Source organism: Anopheles funestus, chromosome 3RL (genome assembly GCF_943734845.2).
Source record: "Anopheles funestus chromosome 3RL, idAnoFuneDA-416_04, whole genome shotgun sequence".
NCBI lineage: Eukaryota > Metazoa > Arthropoda > Insecta > Diptera > Culicidae > Anopheles > Anopheles funestus.
In genome coordinates, this window is record NC_064599.1 from 481,237 (window position 1) to 500,504 (window position 19,268).

A 19,268-nucleotide genomic window follows, 5' to 3' on the forward strand; every position below is an offset into this window, starting at 1 on the left:
TCTTTGGTTTCCTTCCCTTAATTTATGTGTACGTGTATACTACCTGTCACGTTCGTTTATTTTTATAGTGCACTTGACTCTTGGTTCATATAAGCGCCACATTCATACTGTTTTTTATCTTAGCAAAGTTGTGAATTATCAAGTTTGCAAGGGAATTGAACATTTCAACCCGCTATCTTAACAGGTTACGTTTCTATGACAGCGAATAAGGTTTAATTATTGGGATAAAAGTTAGTCACAACAGGTATTACTAATAATTAGCATCGTTTTCGGCGATCAGATCAAAATATGAGAGAACATAGTAGGTATAAAGCGAGGTTTTTGCGGTAAACAAAAACAACACATTTTGCTTAGAGTCGCGGCCGGCACACTTGTGTCGTAACAATATCCTTTAACGTCACTGTACGATTGTAGTGTGTGTGAGGTCGTATCTACCACACTTGATAATCCCGTTATCGTCCTCGCAACGCAAGACGAATAGGTCAAATCGGAAAGGTGGCCTGGAACACTTCACTTCCGTCCCAACGTCTCTGTATTTCAATATTCCATTGGTGGTATTGGTCACGAAGAACACCTGACCCTCCAGATGCAGAGTATGCCGAAAAGTGGTGCACGTATGAATGTTGACTTGTTACTATGGCCGGTCAAGTGCTCGTGACCAGTCTGTGCAAGAGGAAACTTGCAATTATCATTAGAAAAATGATGCCAGTAGTAGTTAGAACGAGTATAGCCCTATGATAGGCTTTCATTGGTATGACAATAATCGGTTAAACATACGAATAACACATTTTAAGATACGGTTTTTATGTGCGGTTTTTATATTTAGTTCACTTGCACATCACTAGCAGATCTTTATGGAAAATTTTAGCTCATAATAAGTATTAACGCTATATTAACCTGTCTCGTCAAAACACTACAGGCCATAACGAATTATTGAAACTATCAATTTATTCCAAAATAAAAACCAAAACACCACGATCGTACAAAATGTTGTAAATAATGAACTTCTACTTCTGCATTTCACGCAAACGCACGCACTGTATCACACGAGCTCAAAATACAAGCTGAAACCCGCCCGATCTGATCCGAGTTAAATAACATACTCACGATGAGATTACGTAGGAATAAGATTTTGCCAACCAGATGTTCGAAGAGCATTTCGTGACGTTGAGCCGAATCCCGTTAGAAGCGATGAGCTAGCAAAATTCGATACTCTTTCTCATGAAAGCTTTCTTTAATGCAACTCCAAGCTTTACAGTGCGTGATAAACTGGTATGAAACGGGCTGTGATGATGGTTCCGAACATTTTAAGTCTGTCATCTGTCTATCTTCATTTTGTATGCATATTTATTAGTCTATCTACTTATTCAAGAATAAATTTTATTTAAAACTAAGGGTTGTTAAGATATCACCTATGTAAAATTATTCTGTATTTCAAAGGCCAGTTACATTTATTTTTCAGCTGTAAATTAATTTTAGCTATAGTTTAAGAATACTCCGAATCCTTTGGAGCAATAAATTGAAGAGCACGTACGATTGCGAGAGTCTATCGTATATGGGGAAAACCCGATTCCCGACACAAGCTTTCATTTTCTCCTTAATGAACTTTTTAGGAATGTTTCTCTCTCCAAAAGCTCTGCATGATTTCCCCAAGAGAAATCGTTGCGAAAAACGATAGATCTGTTTCGTTCTACTATAACAAAGTTCTAATAAAGTGTTTTTAAATATGCACTTATGGTTCAATGCTTTTATCGGTAGGAAAGTTTGTATGTATTTATGCAACCTTTGAAAAACTTCATTTAAGATTTAAGACTAGGAGATCAACAGATTTTTGAAGAGTGATTTTAGATAAAAAAAGAGAAAGTCAGAGAGAGATTAAGATGTTAAAAAATAAAATATCATAAAATGTTGTGACCAAAATCTCCAACAAACAACTCAATGAAGCATGCTGGCGTATAACTTATAGCCTAAAGTTAGATAAAACAGTGACTTGCATCATATGAAAGTTAGCATAAATAAAACAAATAAGTCGAATGTTAAACAAAGTCTTAAGAAAAATGATTATGTTTTTTAAAGCGGGTTATTTGAGGAAATTCGACCATATGTTGCACAACCATGGTGTGACTGTGGAATCGTGTTTGACGATGTCATGACATGCAGCGCAAATATAAACATTCTATGCTTAAAATATCTCTGTTTGCATGATTCTACCTAGCTTGTTTTTTTAATTAGAGCTAAAAAGAAAGCGGTAAATATTGTTATGTTTTATATTTAACATTTGTTGTCTCCCGATGGGAGATCTATCAGATGTTAAGCTGATAAGAACAGATACTACACTTTGATCTTAGCCTTTAGGCCGAGAAGCGACTGCATGGAAGCAGAAGCATGGACTGACTATCCTGCTACGTGGTAAAATAAGTCTTGATACGGCCAGGCCGTTCTAACCGAGGAAAAAAAAAATATATTGTTATGTTACAAATATATGAATAAATCATTTTTAATATTATTGTTGACGTTATTCAATAAATGGGTGTAGTTTAAACAAAGTAAACTAATAATTGAAACAATCGATCAAAAATTTACCATAAATTGACACGATTTTTTGTTTGGTAATGAACTCTAAGGTCATTGCTGGCATGTCTGGCATAATAGATTTATTTTTAACACGTAGACGAATAATCAGTCCTTGCTAGGGGGAACGGTGTTCGTATGGGATTGTTCACCCTTTCTGTCGTGTGAAATCGGCGATGTTGCTACGTATACGTAGTAATTATACGATTACTTAAATTGACCACTGATTAACATTTCGCCTAAAATTATGCTATTTCCATTCTCGAGTTAGATTACTGCAGAACACCTTGTTTGAGTTTCCTAACCATTTTGCTAACTGGGCAGTAACGATTTGACAGGTCAATAGGACAACAGTACGACGCGTCAAAACAAACCGCACTCCGCAACGACACGAAAGCAATATTACTGTTTTTATCTACAACAGAAATTTGCTATTTTCACCGGATTCGTCAAAATGGAATCAACGAACACTAAAGAAGATTACATCCTACAACGATTGAGCAAAGTGATGGAATCTCGTATCGAAACTGACCGAGAAACCTTGGATGCACTTTCGGATTTGTCGACATTCTTCAAAGAAAACACTCTTCAATCCAGGCGTAACTTACGAAGTCAAATTGAAAAAAGGAGCTTAGAAATAAATCAGGTAACTTTAAATAACTTTTCATTTCAACTCATAAATAGTCACGGTAATGAATTACTCTTCTATCTATGGTGGCGTCCAGAATTTTCTGAGTGCATTTAAGGAAGTAAAAGAAATGTTAGATGGTATTTGCGGTGACATCAACTCCATGAATCGATCGGTTGAAAACATGAAATCGCAACTACACAACACTGAAGTACAAACAAAGGACCTCATTCTGCAGGCGAACACATTACAGGAAGAAAATTCAAAACTGCAGATTCAACAAAAGATCGCCAGTGGATTTTTATCGCGGTTCCAACTGGCAGTAACCGAACATCAGATGTTATACGGCACGAAACGAGACGCACCAATTACGACGGAGTTCTTCCAGGTGCTTGATCGTGTACAGCGAATTCACGCCGACTGTCGAACGCTTATGCAATGCGGATACCAAACAGTGGCACTGGACATAATGGAAGAGATGACATTGCACCAGGAAGCGGCACTGGAACGACTATACCGTTGGACACAATGTCATTGCAGGAACGTGGAATCCAAAGAAATGGGTGTACTAATCATAGAAGCAATGGCAAGACTGCAGGAGAGACCGGTGCTGTTCAAGTATGTTATAGACGAATATTCCACGGTGCGTCGTTCCGTGGTTGTGCGAAGTTTCATTGACGCACTTACAATTGGTGGTTCAGGAGGAAACCCGAAACCCATAGAGATGCTTGCCCATGACCCGAAACGTTACATTGGTGACATGTTTGCGTACATTCACCAAATATTGCCTCCGGAAAAAGAAAATCTTCAAATGCTGGTAAGGAACTGTGACAAGGAAGACATTTTCGAGCAGGTTCAATCGGCGATGATAAACTTATCGGATGGTGTATGTCATCCACTTCGTGTGCGTGTAGAAACGATTATAAACGCAGAGAAGGATACCATCGTTCTATATTCAATTTTCAACTTAATCAAGTTTTATCAGAATATGATAAATGGAGTTGTTAAAGGAGGGCAGCTGGAGAACTGTATGACTGATATGCAGCTGTTCTCCGAAGCGACGTACCTGAACAGTCTTACATTCCAGGTGAAACAGTTACTCCAAGGTCCGAATGAGAATCGAATCGGATTAGAGCCTCCGCAAACGGATCTGGTTCCGTCACGAAGTGTCGGTCGTCTGCTGAACCTATTGAAGGAGATACTTTCCGTTGCTAGCATGGTTCCCGGCAGTCAGACTGACATTGTGAAAATTGTGGGCAGTGTCATTGACCCATTACTACAATCGGTACAAGAATCCGCCTCACATTTACCCACGTCGGACATGGCAGTGTACCTGTTGAATTCGTTGTATCAAATAGAAAGTGTTATTTCGATTTACGAGTACATGGAAGAGAGATTGGAGCGGCTGCGTGCCCAGTCGGATGCACAAATCGATACACTGACGTCAGAGCAAGCCTCATCCCTTGTTGCAAATTTAAATTTAGGCCCTATTTATACTGTGCTCCAAAGAAATGCGGTACAGATCGATCATAGGCATCTGCAGACGTTTGTGGTAAGCGTAAGCAAAGCTGTTCAAACAATACATTTAAACCACTCAGTTTCTTTCACCTGTGCATATGTTACATTTTTCTTTCAGGCTAAACTGGAGCAATTTTTGCAAACTCCCGAAATATTGCTAGTTCCGCAGGTAAATCTTCTCATTAGCAGTGGACATCGGGCAACGGTGCAAAAACGATCTTTCAACGTGATTATTGCTATTTATCGTCAAATTTATGAACGCATAAATGACCCCAAGAACGGATATAACAATCCGGAAACAATTCTGCCTAAAACCCCGGAGCAAGTAGCGGAGGAGCTGTGTGGGTAGGCTTGGCTTAAATGTAATAAGACGTATGATTAATTGTTTAAAATGTTGAGTAATGTTGCACGATTTTGGATGAGAAAGAAATTGGATAATTCAATTGTTGGTAAGTACTGTTTGATCTTAACGAAAGAATCTTAACTAAATTTAAGTATGTTTAGTTTTAAATATTGTAGAGACTAATCTATCAAGGTGAATAGAAATAGATTAGCTCAAGACACAGCACAGATTGTATTTCAAGCTAAAACGTAAGCATCAATAGTTTAGTAATGAGATTCGAATTTGCTAGAAAAACATTAAAAGTATTGTTTTATTTTATTCGTCACAACAACGAATGAGTCCGACCTTTTCACAGCCTATCCAAGGTTACAGAGTGAAGTTTCGTTATGAGCTAACCTGATGTACGTCAACCTTCTATAGAATAACCAACTGTCTGTGAGCTGTCAAACGACGACGCTAGAGAATTTCGAAAACTTCGAGCTTTTATTTATTTTCCTTCCAGAACGCGCTGCATTTTCCGTTTCCCGTTTATGTTGTGTGCTTGCGTGTGTTTCCCTAATGTCTTCCCTTCTTCCGTAAATAGTGTTGCAAATGGATAAGGTGTAGCGACAATCGTGGGAAGACGAATCTGCCCGTAGCGTACTGTCGTTCATTCGCAGTTCGAGTTTTTTGTTCGCCGCAGTCGTGTGTTCTCGAGTGGAACCGTGTGTGTCACCGCATACACACTCACTTACATGCGCCAACATTCAGATCATAACGCAGTAAGGGCCATCGCTTATTCGAACGCAACAAACGTCCAGTTCGTCAGCCGTCCAACCCTTTCGAGATTACCTTGCAGCATAAAAAGAGTGTATCGATAAATAAATTGCTACTGTTTCAGAAGGAAATTGCGTTGTGCATCGTGTATTGTAATTGGTGCATCGTCGTGTTTAGCAGCGGTTAGTGCATAGAAAAGGTAACAGGCATTCTTTCACTCGACGTAAGCAACGCAATCTGCATCCAAACCGCCTCGATGTGCATTAAAACGCATTGGAGTTTATAGGTGTGTGTGTGCAAATGAAGGTGTGTACGGCAACTTGTAGAGGTTTGTTGGTGTGTTGTGAACTTATGGTGTGCACCGAATGTGCAGGAAGTGAAGACTGAAAATTGATAGTGTTGATTTTCCTATCTACATCCGGAAATTGAACTCCCCTACCCTGGTGGCCCCCTGGTAAGGGCTGATTCGGTAAATTGACTGTCGGTGATCGTATGGAAAGATCGGCTAGGTTAAGCTAGACTTGGCCTCGATCTTCCCCCAAGAAGCTCAGTGTGACGTTTACACTTTGCCACCGTTGTGCAGTGGGAAACAAAAAGATGAAACAGAGCGAAACTGTGAGTGCGAGAAAGAATAGTGCGTACAATCGCGATCGCATTTGATCGTTCCTTCGAAAAAAAGAAGTGCATTCTAATCGACATTTTTTTGCACAATATTGCATTCTTACATGTGTGCTGAAAGTAGTTGCGTGTCATGTTAACTGAGTAATAGATAAAAAATCTTATATCTACCCACTTATCCGGATCATATTCGCAAAACGGTTCGGTTCAGCTGTGTTTTTGTGCGTGAAGTGTGGAGGAATTCTCTCATAAAGCGAGAGAGAACTAAACCGATCGATTAAGGAGCGAACGAGAAAGGGTATCCGCATCGCCTCGGAAACAACACTCATCTCAAAATGGCGGATTCATATTATCAGGTACGATCCGACATATTTTCGCTGCTCTCCACTAACAGCGTGCCGCACTACTTGTTGCTATCGTGGAATAAATCACTTACGGATAAATTAGGATTTAGCATGATTCACAAACAGAACATGAGACTAACGCTGGAACGCTAACGCTAAAATAGTTAGCCCAAAAACACTATGCCTTCTTGGAGAAGCGGTTGTTTTCTTCAACTTGAGTTTCGAAACAAAACAAAATCTCCACGGGTTGTTATGAGACATTCTGGATTTGGTTGAAATATCAGCTTCGTAGCACGTTGGGGATCTATTTTTTCTTTTGTGGTAAGAGTTGGTTTAAGCACCCAGTACATGATTCAAACTAGGAAAAGCTTAAAATCAACGACCGAATGCTGTTCCTATGATTTGTTTTGTGTTCTCTTATGTTGAATGAATCCCTCAGGTACCTTTTTTACATGTAACGGATATACCCCAAATCGCAATAGAGCAACCAATTAACGTGTTCCGGTCAAATTCAGAAGCAACGTCATTCGTAACATTGTCTTGTTGAAATATCATAATTTTCGACTAACTTCATCGCAAACCACGAATTAAAGAGCACTGTTACTACTAGAGGGTATTTTTTGTGTGGCAGTATATAGAAGTTGTCGGTTTTTCCAACTGTTTCTCATGATTAACCTAGACCGCTAGGTCATGGTTTTAGACCATGATTTTAGACCTTATCTTACCTCACAACGCAAGAGTCGATCTAGTCAATTTAGATTTTGTAAGAAAGGTAAGACAGTCACGAAATCGCTCTTGGTTGCGTGAATCGCTCTTCGGTATAAAACATCCAAAATCTCAGAAACAGGTTTTAATACCATTCCCTCTCTTCGAGACATGAAAGCTGGCGTTCGTTTTTCTTTCGCTACGAATATATGTGAATGGATTCATACCAGAGAAAACAACAAACATACACATTCATGTCGAGTAAGAAAACGTGAAAACCGATCAATCGTCTTCTTGATGTAGATCACAAATAAACGATCTACGCACAAGTAACCTACGAGGCGACAGCTGTGCTTCCAAAACACCATCCTGACCGAAGTTGGCATGTACGAATTTGTTTTAATTGCGAGACAATCCAGCTTAAACGGTCCCTCGCAAACGCCAACGCGCATTCTCCCCGCAAAGGAGCAAAGATAAATTATTAGAACCCTCAACGTGTATCACCTCTTTTGCTGGATTTATGACACATATGTAGGCGCAGTAGACGAGGAATTACTGAACAGGTGAACACTTCCTAAGGGAGTTGCCTCATTTTACGCACCCCAAAACACATACGCCAATTGATGACGGATTCAGAATGTAAACGAGTAGATAAGAATTTGGATGGAATTAGTCACCTGTTCAACACGACATTCGTTGGTTCCGACAAGCTGCCAGTCCTCGATGTGTCCTAATCGTTATCACAAGTGTCGTAATGCCCTTTTTCGATACGATAGAAGGCAGCTCTTTCGTTAATCTCAACCCTGCACTGTACATTTACTTCGCGTGTCAATAAAATCATGCAGAAAAAAGTTTCCATTAGTGTGGGTACGCGAGTGTACGAGAGCGTGTGTTCTCACCGTGGTCGAAAATGTATAGCATTGATTGTCTTGTGGCCGATGGTGGGAATCATTATCAAGTTGCTGTAGCAAATTATGAAAGCCGCCATAATCAATCGAAACGGATAGTGGCTACCAGAAATAAACCAAAATGTCAGAACAACGGAAGTAGACTTGTCTTCTGTATGTGACTTTTCTTTTCGTCGCATTCGTCGCATGTTTCATCCCACGCTGGAGGATGATGGCTAAGGTATTTCGAAATGAAACCCTAGGAGACCAGCATAGACAATATTCATCAATTTAAATATGCAACTCATTCACAATAACCGGTTGGGTTTTATTGGGTCTTTAGTCTTTTCTCGTAGTGTCCTTTAATTATATTACATTATTTAATATTATATTATTTAATTATATTATAGTAGTTGGTTTAAGCATTTCCCTGTTTGTTTGCTTGTACGCCTTACCGGTTAACAAAGGAGAAAGAAATAGAGGATCGTTAGTTTATCCCACCGCTACTAAAGCCGTCGATAATAAATTTTCGCTGTTTGTAACATGCTGAATCCTGGGATTTGATACGCATGTTCCCACAAACTGCAGACGACCATCGCATCCCTTTTCCAACAACCTTACCATGCTTTACTATGTCTGGAAGTCGAATTATAAATGTTTAACTTAGCAAAATTTTACATAAAGAAGGTCATATAATTCGTCAGCTTCCGGTTGGAGCCTTTTTTTAGTGGGCTAAACCGCACTCGCCATTCTGTCTAACTGGGCAATTGATTTATTAACCTTCGATTCAAGACAACAACAATCAATTAGGTTGATGATCACGGCATACACCACGACGACTATTTCTGGTCGTGCCGTTTTCAAAGAAATGTTACATTTTTATTAGGTAACCTTGTGGGTATCCTAAGCTTGATGCGAAGTTTCATCGAAAATTTACCCTTTATCACTATACGCTATATCACGTAATGTGATCCAAGTGTTTATTTTACTCCTTTGCTTCCCGGAGTACACCCTATAGCACTCCTAGATACCGAGCTGCTTTGAAAGTTCAATCCCAAAAGATTTCTATCCCATTTCTACGCACTTGTGTCTATGAGCGTTCTAGCAGGTGAACTGGATATGTTTGGTAATCCGTGCGTATCTATTGGATTCGATGGAAAGTGACATATCGAATATTGCTTATTGAAGAAAATTTAACACTCCTAGAAATATACGAAGCCCTTTTCCAAGAGAGATAAGAAGGTTGACACTTCGAAATACGAATCGTTGATATACGGTATGTATACGTTGCAATGCACAAAAGGCCAAATACCCGTATAAAATGCACGACATGTCCAGGTAGCTGGTTATAGAAATGAAGATATAAAAATGTTTTATAGAATAAAAGTATGACTGGAAATTAAAAAGAATACATCATGTTTTATATAAAATTGCATTACAACGCAATTGAAGACAATACATCTTTTAGAATTAAATAAATACGCATTTCAACGTGGGAAAGTGCAAAATTCAATAACAATTGTATGACCTGCGCTGGTAGCAGGGTGGCCACTCAACCGGGAAATCGGGAAAACCGGGATTTTTTTTAAACCGGGAAAAACCGGGATATAACCGGGAATTTCTCCGGAAAACCGGGAAAATTTTATTTTTTGTAGTACCGTATTTATTTTATATTTTTTTTTATTTTTTATTTGTTTTTTCATCAAAGCATACAATTTCAAGTGTTTTTTTTATTATTTTTTATACCGAACGGCACGGAAGCACCTTACAATGGATATGACTTATGCATTAACTGATTTGAAAACGAAGAATCTCACTCATCCTGGTTAAGGATTGGTTAATGTTAAAATCTGCATATTTTTGAATAAAACTGCGATTTATTGCTGGTCGCAACTATTTTATAACCTGGTAGCAGAACAAAATCATCCGTTTTCATAAGTCAATAGTGAATGCAATAATTAAATCACACCCGCAATAGTTTTTTTTATAAGTATCATTAACTTTTTGTATACAGTAGAGACACAGTACTGTGTCTCTACTAGTACAACTCTCTCTAATACTTTATAGAGTACTTCAAGGTACATGGATTCTTATTTTTTGAGACTCGTATATTTTTCCTTTTAATAATTTTGCAATAAATATAATTTTAGCGATTTTACGGTGATTTTCTAATATTTCCAATCCTAGTCCATGTCAGCAACTTTATGGCATACCTAGAAATGTATCTTTGGATTTTTTCGATTCTTTTGATGCATCGTTCGGTACATGGGCACCCCACAATAGATCCAAACTGAAGGATAGGACGGACTAGACTAACAAACAGAGTTTTTATACAAACAAGATGATTTAATTAGCTAGTCATTTTACGAACTAAATCAAAAGTCCTATCGGTCTTACTTATTAAGTTTTCATAGTGATTTCGAAAAGTAAGCTTGTCATCTAATAGGACGCCAAGATCACAAATCCTATCAGCACCTTTTGTCGCTAGTCCACTTATGTTGTATGAATACTAATGCCCATTTTGTTCCACAGCTCGGTTAATTTAGCCCATAGCTCTGTCCATTTAGCTCAACTTGACAAATAAGCATCACGTGAAAAATTGACTTTTAATTAACAGTTTATGGATATTATTACGGTGTTTAGGAGCATCATATTAAATTAAATTCATAGATAACCAGCACAATCAAAGTATATTGTTATACCTATTATATTATATTGATATATTATGTTATTAAGGATATTATTGTGTTTAATTGTGAATTAAAAAAGTTTTGACTAATCTTCTTAAAATGTCCGTTGTTGCTACATTCCCATTTATTTAAAAAAAAGGTGTCATCTTTGAAACACTAAAACAGGACGGCGGCGGCTTGTACTAACTTGAAAATAGAACAGTTTATTTAAATTTTATTAGAATAATGCATCGAAATTGAATCACGTAGTAACAAGTTACAGGCCTCTAAAGTTGCAGATAAATCCGATTGTGGTTTACACACATGAACCTAATTTCTGGAGACCTAAGGAGAATTGAGTAATCGAAATCGGTTTGTCTACCCAAGTAGCCATTTGCATGGAATTGGGTTAAGTTTTATATGATAAAGAACTTCGGCATTAATGTACCGCGCAATGTTTATTTACAACCGAGAAAATAAGTGTAGTGAACCGCCAAGAACCGGGAAAAACTTGGAAAAAATCGGGAGAAAACCGGGAAAAAACCGGGAATCCAAAATCCTGATTTGAGTGGCCACCCTGTGGTAGGTGGTTACAGAAGTGAGGGTGTATTTTTGATCAATGAAACGAAGGATAAAGCTTGTCCGAAATTCGTTCCAAATCGGAAACAAGATACCAACCACCAAATAATAGTTTCAGGCTGGACGAAATTTGGAGTATATTTTTGATTCCGAAAAAACGGGAAAATGGAAAACAAAAAGCATTCGTTGCATAGTAAACCGACACATTTTATTATTTTCTTCAATCGAGCTCCCCTGTCCAAAGACAACTGGAACATTCTATTTTTCACCAATCGTAAACGATCACCTGACACTGCTAGCGCTAAGCTACATAAAAATGGTAAAACAACGGGCTGTTACGAGCCCATCCTCGAGAGCTTTCGAAGAAATTTTAACCACCCCTAAAAAGAGAACATCTTACTACGGGAAACGAGGTGTAGCCAGTTTGGCGGGTGTACTACGCACAGCACCTTTATTGCAACAAAACCTTGATACGTTTACTTTTTCAGGGGAAAGAGTTACCCAAAGGGTAGTTTAGTAAAGAACATGAAAGCCTCCAAATGAAGAGTTCAATGTACTTAATGGGTATTTTGAACCTTTCGCGCGCAGGGTGAAGAGTGGCGTTTCACTTGGCGGATGCTTTAAGAGCTGTAGCTCCATTTTATTTTCCAGCGTGTGCCATACTTACTTACTGTTTAGCAGTTGTGTCACACCACACGCTCAAAAAATGGGAACGTGTGAACTCGACACCATTCCGCTGCCACATTGCCACACTTGTGAGAGAGAAAATATGACCGAAGTTAAAGGTTTGTTTTGAAAGAACGTCGGTTACCAAACAAGTTGAGGAAATGATAGTAATTTGGCGTCCATTTAGGCAGTGCAGTTAACATGCGTCTAAATTATTCACGCATTGTAAAATTTGTAGAGACCCATAAAGACAAAGAAACTCAATGGCCAAGTGTCATTTCAGTTAATATCTAAATTGATTTTTTGTTCAAATTTTTACAAATGCGACAATGGTCAATCTTTGTGCCGATGGGAAGATTGATTTCATTATGAGAAAGCTCGGAAAAAAGTTTGCTTCATAAAAAAACATTACGATAACTCAACAGCTAATATAGCGAGAGTGGCATTAGTCAATAATATATAATAGGGATAAGCTACTGCAGTTACATACACTCACACAAGTAACGCATCGCTTAAAAGGCGTCAAAAACGAAAAGCGATAGCAAATACATTATTATAGGTATACATATATTCGTTTTTGGTTGTTGTATTAACTTAAAATTTTTCAATAAAGTTCCATTAAATTATTTACCTTGATTTTATTAAAGCAAAACTTCTGTACAAAATGTATTACCTACCCGGGAAGGTGGTCATAGAAATAAGGGGTACAAATCGAGTACTGAATTAAAAGTATATTTGAAAAAAGCAAAAATCTGGTTTTTTGCTTTTATCAGAGAAAACATATTTTTCTAGGCATTCTTAAAGTTTCAAGCCAATGGCTCCATTGCATCAAATGTTATTAAGAGTTAAAAATGCAACACCAGATAGGCGATCATTGAAACGAAGGTTAATATCACAGTTATCACTTCATATCTATCACCGTTTATTGCGACGATCGATCGGCATTGACAAACTACTCCTAAAAACAAAACAAAAAAATACTCCTGCCCATTTGATACCACCTACTGAGTTAATTTTAACGCCGCGCCACCGGATATATTTGTTATTATTTGTGTTTATCTTGCCCAAATCGTTATTTGTGTTACCCCTATTGCAGAGTCGATCGATTTGAAGAAGGACATTTTAGTTTCATTTCTCTTCCATAGAAGATAACACAGTGCAGTGGAATAAAGAGCATATATAGCTCGATGGCGATAGTATGGAGAAACATAATTTATATTGTTAATGGGATGGGTTTTGAAAGTCGGGAAAAGGGCTTCAGCGTGTTGTGCTTTGTAAGTAATGATTTTGCGAGGGTTTGGTGGGCAGCGCATCGAAATGATCGTGTAGTGTCAAGGCCTCCCATGTAACAGTATGGAACGAGATGAAATGAAAATAACTGTCCTTATCATTCACATCATATTATCGGTACACACTTTGTGCGCTTGATTCCCTTTCAGTTGTCGCATGTCATCGAACAGGAGGATGCACCAGAATGCGTTAAGTGTTTTAAAGACCAATTTGGGTCACAGGCAAGAAAGCAGAAAGATAGCGCATAGTCCGCATTCCGACGTCAATTAACCTAGCCTAAGGTGTACGATACAATTTGAAGGTAGCGCCTTCTCGGATGATTGTGCACGCGAATTTACGCGATAATGCAAAACCAGTTTGTCTTTACCTTGTATTGGAGGTGCTATTGCTCATTTCAATCATCTCTCATCATTAACCTTCAATTAGCTGCACGACTTTTCGATTCATTAAAGGAAAAAAGGGGAAACGGAAGCCAGTTGATTTCTGTTGACCGTAGTAGTACTATAATTTCACCACCAATCCGGTTCTTTTGTTCTGTTCCAGTCTTTTCTTTGGAATGAATTATGGCGGATAGTTTACATTCTTTTATACAAGACTGTAAATGTCTGACCTATAGTGAAACATATTTAAACGTTGACTGTCAAACATTTTTAGGCGAAATTTTCCATCTGTTGGTCTGGATACATTTTGCTGGACTGGTTTAAGGTTCCCACTCATGTACAAAAAGTAACAACATATTGTGCAAGTTGCCAGAATCAATCACAGATATATAAAGATTGTATGTTTCAATATTGTACATCAGGGGTCGGCAAAGTTTTCACAAAAAGGGCCAAGCAATAAAAATTAACCTGAAACTGCGGGCCAAATACTTGAAATCAATCTTGAAACATGTGGAAATAGGGTTTCTTGCGGGCCGAATCAAATCGTCTAGCGGGCCGGATTTGGCCCGCCTGCCGGACTTTGCCGACCCCTGTTGTACATCACAAATAATATTTCTGAAAAACTATGACATTTTCTTAACTAATGTCCTTTCGTTATTTAAAGTAAACAATTTTACAATGATAAAACAGTATAGACACATAAGCCATAGCGTGATTTGTTTTATAGGCGCAATCCATATTAGCATATTCATAGTAATAGTGTTTTTCGTATACGAGCGAACGAGTGGTGTTGCTGTAACCCTAATTTGGGTGACTTGGCAATCTACATGTTAATAAATGCATTTTTGTTTTATATTATTAAATCCACTGTGGCGGGCCGGTAGTAGAGATGGTAGCGGCACCAGTCTATGCAGTCTTTCGCCTTTTCGGTATTGTAAGCGATCGTCTTTCACCTTACACAATCGTTTGATTGGATATTTATGTTCATGCTATTAACATTGGCAAACAAGCCTTCTGTTAACAAACACCAAACACTTTTCGTTGAGGTGAATGTGTGTGGGTATGGAAATTTAATTGATGTCGGATTGGCTTTAATTTTTATTTAAAACAGATATCAAAAGCAATTCATTGAAAACGGACAAGAAAGAGTGAGTGTGTATCTACTTCTTTGCCGGAAGTAGCAGCGATCGGCTTTGATCTACGGCTTGTGATCCTTATCGCTAAAAACGGGTTTCGTAATCATCGGTTACGTTTCATACCAATGTGACAAATCGTACGCACAGATTCACTTCCCATTGATACTTTTGCTGAGCACCCTATCAACACGAAAACCTGTCCGAAACACCCTATGCTCATTGCATACGATCGTTGGTGGTTTAAATGTTTTGCTATTCAATCCTCTTGTCTTAGCACCTGTTATAGTGCAGCGAAGGAAATACATTTTGCATGTTGCATAACATGACTCGATAGTAGTCTTTAGTCAATTTGATTTTTTTATTTCGATGACCGACAAGATGGGTCTTGCTTGCTGTGCGACTTATTCCCAGCGCTCAGTCATTTTCAGTTCAATACAAAACCAGAGTATGCAAATTTTGCTGCCAGCTGTACCATGATTTGCGACAATTGTTCTGTCAGGACCAAGATTAACGACTCAGCACTGATGCGTGCGCTTTTTTCGGGAAATGTAATCAAGTCGGCGATAATTATTTATAACGCTCTGGGTATGCTGCATTAAATCAACGATGGTGGCTTTTTCTTGCCTGTGTGTTTATAGGGTTGATATATAACATGTGGGTTCCACATTTTCTTGGAAGTTTTTTCACTCGATCGTTATAGAGTACACGACACTCTAGACTGTTTTGGTAACTGTTGAAACTGTCTATATGTAAATCCACACAATCACATGCCATTTTACTACAATTTAAATTTCACGACATGTTAGAAACATGTCTTTGCGTAGAATGTTGTACATGATGTACGTTTTTGACGTTCAATTGCCTTTTATTTGGGATACAGCACGATATAAGATCCTAACCAAAAACTATCCTGCTAATTAGTTAGCAAGCACCTTCTGTATTGAAGTTGTTAAACCGTCAACACATTCAAAAAAGGATTTTTTTAAATCCTTTAAACAGTGTGTAAGCGGCCTTCCCAAGGATTACCGGATCGGTGTTCATCATACTGCACATGTTTTGAAATTAATCTATGCAGGTTCGGTCGCTTCGAGACAATCCATTAATTCTTTACCTATGGTGATGCTTGAACAGGTATCAATCGGAGACCGCCCGCATGGGAATCAACTAAGCGATTGCTAAACGATCCTAAACGATTAAAAAGTCGTCTTACTCGCGCACAAATGAAACGTGACTGAACGAGTGAAAGTTTTAATTTTATTCCGGAATCATTTTCCAGTAACAGCAGCGCGCGTTGGAATCATTTTGCCAATCACGTACACGCGTGTCCGTGTCGGGACGCGCTGGTACATTCCCGTTTGGCATTTTCATTCCGTTGCAGCGGCACGTCAATACCTTTTCCGTTTATTATTGGGCGTATTGATGCGCGATAACGATTCGCCTTTAGGCGATTAAATTCAAAGCATATTAATTAAATTCGGATGCGAAAGCGTCATCAAACGTCGCTACATCAGCAAGCATTTAACATTATGTGTAGAGGTGTAAAGGAGCTCATCGATAATAGCAGAAGGCTGTGGAAAACTGGATTCATTCTAGTTACGATATATGTACATAGGTAACAAAACATGAATGAAATATGAACATTTTAAGGAACTTTTTCTAACTTTTCGGTTTGGAACAGAACTAATTGCTAATTCACTTTTATTTACTTTATATTTAACTTTCGCAGCTCAATATTTGAATAATTTGAATATTTTAATCATTACTCTAGACTTGACATGCCCAACAAACTGCTTAGCATACTCCGACACTCAGTAAGAGTCTCAAAATTTCGAATAATGGCTTTGAATAAAATCCTTGGTGGTATATATCATCCGAAAAATGTATATATCATGTAGAAACGGTTAATTAAACATTTTTGTTAGGATTAGATTTTTTTGTTTTGTTTTGATTATGTTTGATGTGTGCCGATTGTAACATAATTAAAAATTTTTTACGTTGTGTCCGCTTGTCGAGTAGGCGCATGTTATTTGAGTGATAGCACTTATCGGTTAAAGAAAATTTTTCTTCGTTGGTTTGTGTTTGTGGGAGCAATAACTGTTTTCTCAGCAAACCTTGTCGACATGTTTTGATTCGGCCTGCTCGATGAATTCTCAGCGAGTCGTCTCGCTAATTGCGATCATTCATTGTATGCATTCCCGTTATATGGTCCACTCTGGTTGTGCTGTGTATTTGCCAAATTAGAGCCTTTCCATGACGATCAAATGCAACTGACCCACCCCCCATCACTTCTATCATCAAAACCTTAATCCAAAGATCGTTTTTCAAACCGGAATCTCATCTCCATCAGTCATTGTTTCCACCAAAACTCTCCGCTTTCATTATAAGCTTAAAGTGCGAAAAACAAAAGTTTAATAAATGTGATATGGCTGCATAGCCAAAGGATTATGTACCCCTTTTCTCGGAGCCAATTAACAATAGCAATGTCGCATTTTTATTTGTTTTCTATCTGACTAGGAAAAACTGTGGGAACTGTGATTTTTACACTTGCTGTTTCTATTTGTTGTTTCGTGTTGTTATTTGTTGTTTGTGAAGTTAATTTTTTGCCGAATATTCAGAAATCATTAGAAAATTTGTGCCGAAACCAATCAGCGATGTTGAAAAAAAGGAAATAATGAATAGTTGGAAATTAAAGATATATGACGTAATGGCACATAGTTATCCCAACTGATTTGTTAAACTGTTAATTGAGGATAGTTTGACATATTAAAATGCAATTTTAAGTTATTATTCGGTTCGATTTTATTACACAGATAATGATAATAAATATGTAAAAAAGATTGTATTTTCTGAGTTTTCAAAAGATGTTTCAATGTAAGTCTTTTGATTGAATACAAAGTGATTCACACAAATGTAATTTTATTGATTAAAGTGCAATGTAAATAAATATCTACACCGGCATTGATGCAAAACGAGTTTCATTGCACCAATTTTACTATTAGAAATACCTTCCAACTTTCTTCCAATCCAAAAATCAACTAACGTATCCCTTGCTCTCCCCCGGATAGTACACAATTAAGTAATGAAATTAGTAAATGTAGCAAAGAATGATAAGAAAATTTTTGAGCGCTGTTATATTGCAGCATGACGGCGTTCATTACTGCAACTCGAGTTTGTAGTTCTGTTGCGAAGGTAAATCTGATATAAGGGTAATAAACGTGACACTCATTTCAGCGTAAGAAAACGAAACCTGTGAGTGTCTTGTGCGTTATTATTACAGCACAGGAACCGAACGAGGAAATCGTTTAGTCGTCAAAGTCTGGGAAACTTTACCAAATCTGAATGGTGCGTCAATATGAATGTTGTGATATTTAATAATTATGTGTGTAAAGAGAGAACCTGCTCCGATGTGCTTATCAGCATCTACTAAACATTCCCACATCGAAGCCATGCGCGGTCACGTCTCCATCCATACACATGGTACCATAGATTCCGTAAAAGTGTTCATCACTTTCATCACATCGTGGTGCTGCGAGCTATTCAATCTCGCTACTCAAATCTGCACGATAAAGCCCATAAACGTGTGCGAAAGAGTGAAGTGCGTGTGTGCAAACCGAAACAAACAAAGCTCTGAAGGAAAAAATTGAACGACTGTCGGAAAAAACAACTTGTTTTGAATCTTAAACAAAGAGAATCATACATGTGTGTCTGTCGTGAGACTCACATATCAGTCAAAACCCTTGAAGGAAATTTTCCGGAAGAAAAAGGTTTTGCATTGCAGCAAAATGAAACTATGAAAAACGAACACCTGCTTGGGTGACGTTCATATCAGTGGCGGGTTGTGACGGTAAGCGGCCGTGCGGAGTCGCCCAAGTTTAAAAATCAGAAATATTTTCCCAATCCAAGCATTTTACACGGTACCTGCTTACTTGCCCCCCTACGCGTTCGCTTAGGGCCCACAGAAGTGTAAATCCGCCACTGGTTCATAGGGGACCACTCACCGGTGTAGGGCAATATTTGTAACACTGTATCATACTCTTTTAAGACTAGATCTATACGCAATTTCCGCAAGAAAAGAAACCGGTTGTAGCATGGAAGAGAAGCATTTCTTGCCTCATGAGGAACTACCGCTTTTCAACTTGTTATCAAAGAGGAAGCGGAATAGTTAATGAGCATTGGAA

At 38.1% G+C, this 19,268-nt stretch overlaps 3 protein-coding genes and 1 non-coding gene across 4 annotated transcripts in view; 2 read left to right on the forward strand and 2 right to left on the reverse strand.

The window, feature by feature from the left end:
* LOC125768199 (potassium channel subfamily T member 2) overlaps nt 1–1,202 on the reverse strand; it is a 112,379-nt gene extending 111,177 nt beyond the window's left edge. Inside the window, exon 1 of the mRNA XM_049435538.1 lies at nt 898–1,202. The gene's annotated coding sequence lies outside the window, so the exon portion shown is untranslated. The remainder of the gene's footprint in view (nt 1–897) is intronic.
* A 1,004-nt stretch (nt 1,203–2,206) lies between these two features.
* On the reverse strand, nt 2,207–2,368 carry LOC125772503 (U2 spliceosomal RNA). Its single transcript, XR_007419532.1, has one exon. It is a non-coding gene; the product is annotated as a U2 spliceosomal RNA (small nuclear RNA).
* A 550-nt stretch (nt 2,369–2,918) lies between these two features.
* LOC125769245 (conserved oligomeric Golgi complex subunit 6-like) lies at nt 2,919–5,109 on the forward strand. Its single transcript, XM_049437856.1, has 3 exons — nt 2,919–3,217; nt 3,297–4,751; nt 4,836–5,109. The coding sequence occupies exons 1-3, from the start codon at nt 3,026–3,028 to the stop codon at nt 5,064–5,066; spliced, it is 1,878 nt and encodes a 625-aa protein (XP_049293813.1). The 5' UTR covers nt 2,919–3,025; the 3' UTR covers nt 5,067–5,109.
* Nucleotides 5,110–5,564: 455 nt separating this feature from the next.
* LOC125769240 (serine/threonine-protein kinase N) overlaps nt 5,565–19,268 on the forward strand; it is a 56,677-nt gene continuing 42,973 nt past the window's right edge. Inside the window, exon 1 of the mRNA XM_049437835.1 lies at nt 5,565–6,790. Within this exon, the coding sequence (XP_049293792.1) occupies nt 6,770–6,790 (21 nt within the window). The 5' untranslated portion in view covers nt 5,565–6,769. The remainder of the gene's footprint in view (nt 6,791–19,268) is intronic.

Excerpts from the sequence above, each read along its gene's own strand:
- LOC125769245 (XM_049437856.1), top strand. The coding sequence starts at position 3,026 with ATGGAATCAACGAACACTAAAGAAGATTACATCCTACAACGATTGAGC. Across the intron at positions 3,218-3,296 it reads GGAGCTTAGAAATAAATCAG|AATTTTCTGAGTGCATTTAA; the intron begins GTAACTTTAAAT and ends GGTGGCGTCCAG. Across the intron at positions 4,752-4,835 it reads GGCATCTGCAGACGTTTGTG|GCTAAACTGGAGCAATTTTT; the intron begins GTAAGCGTAAGC and ends TTTTTCTTTCAG.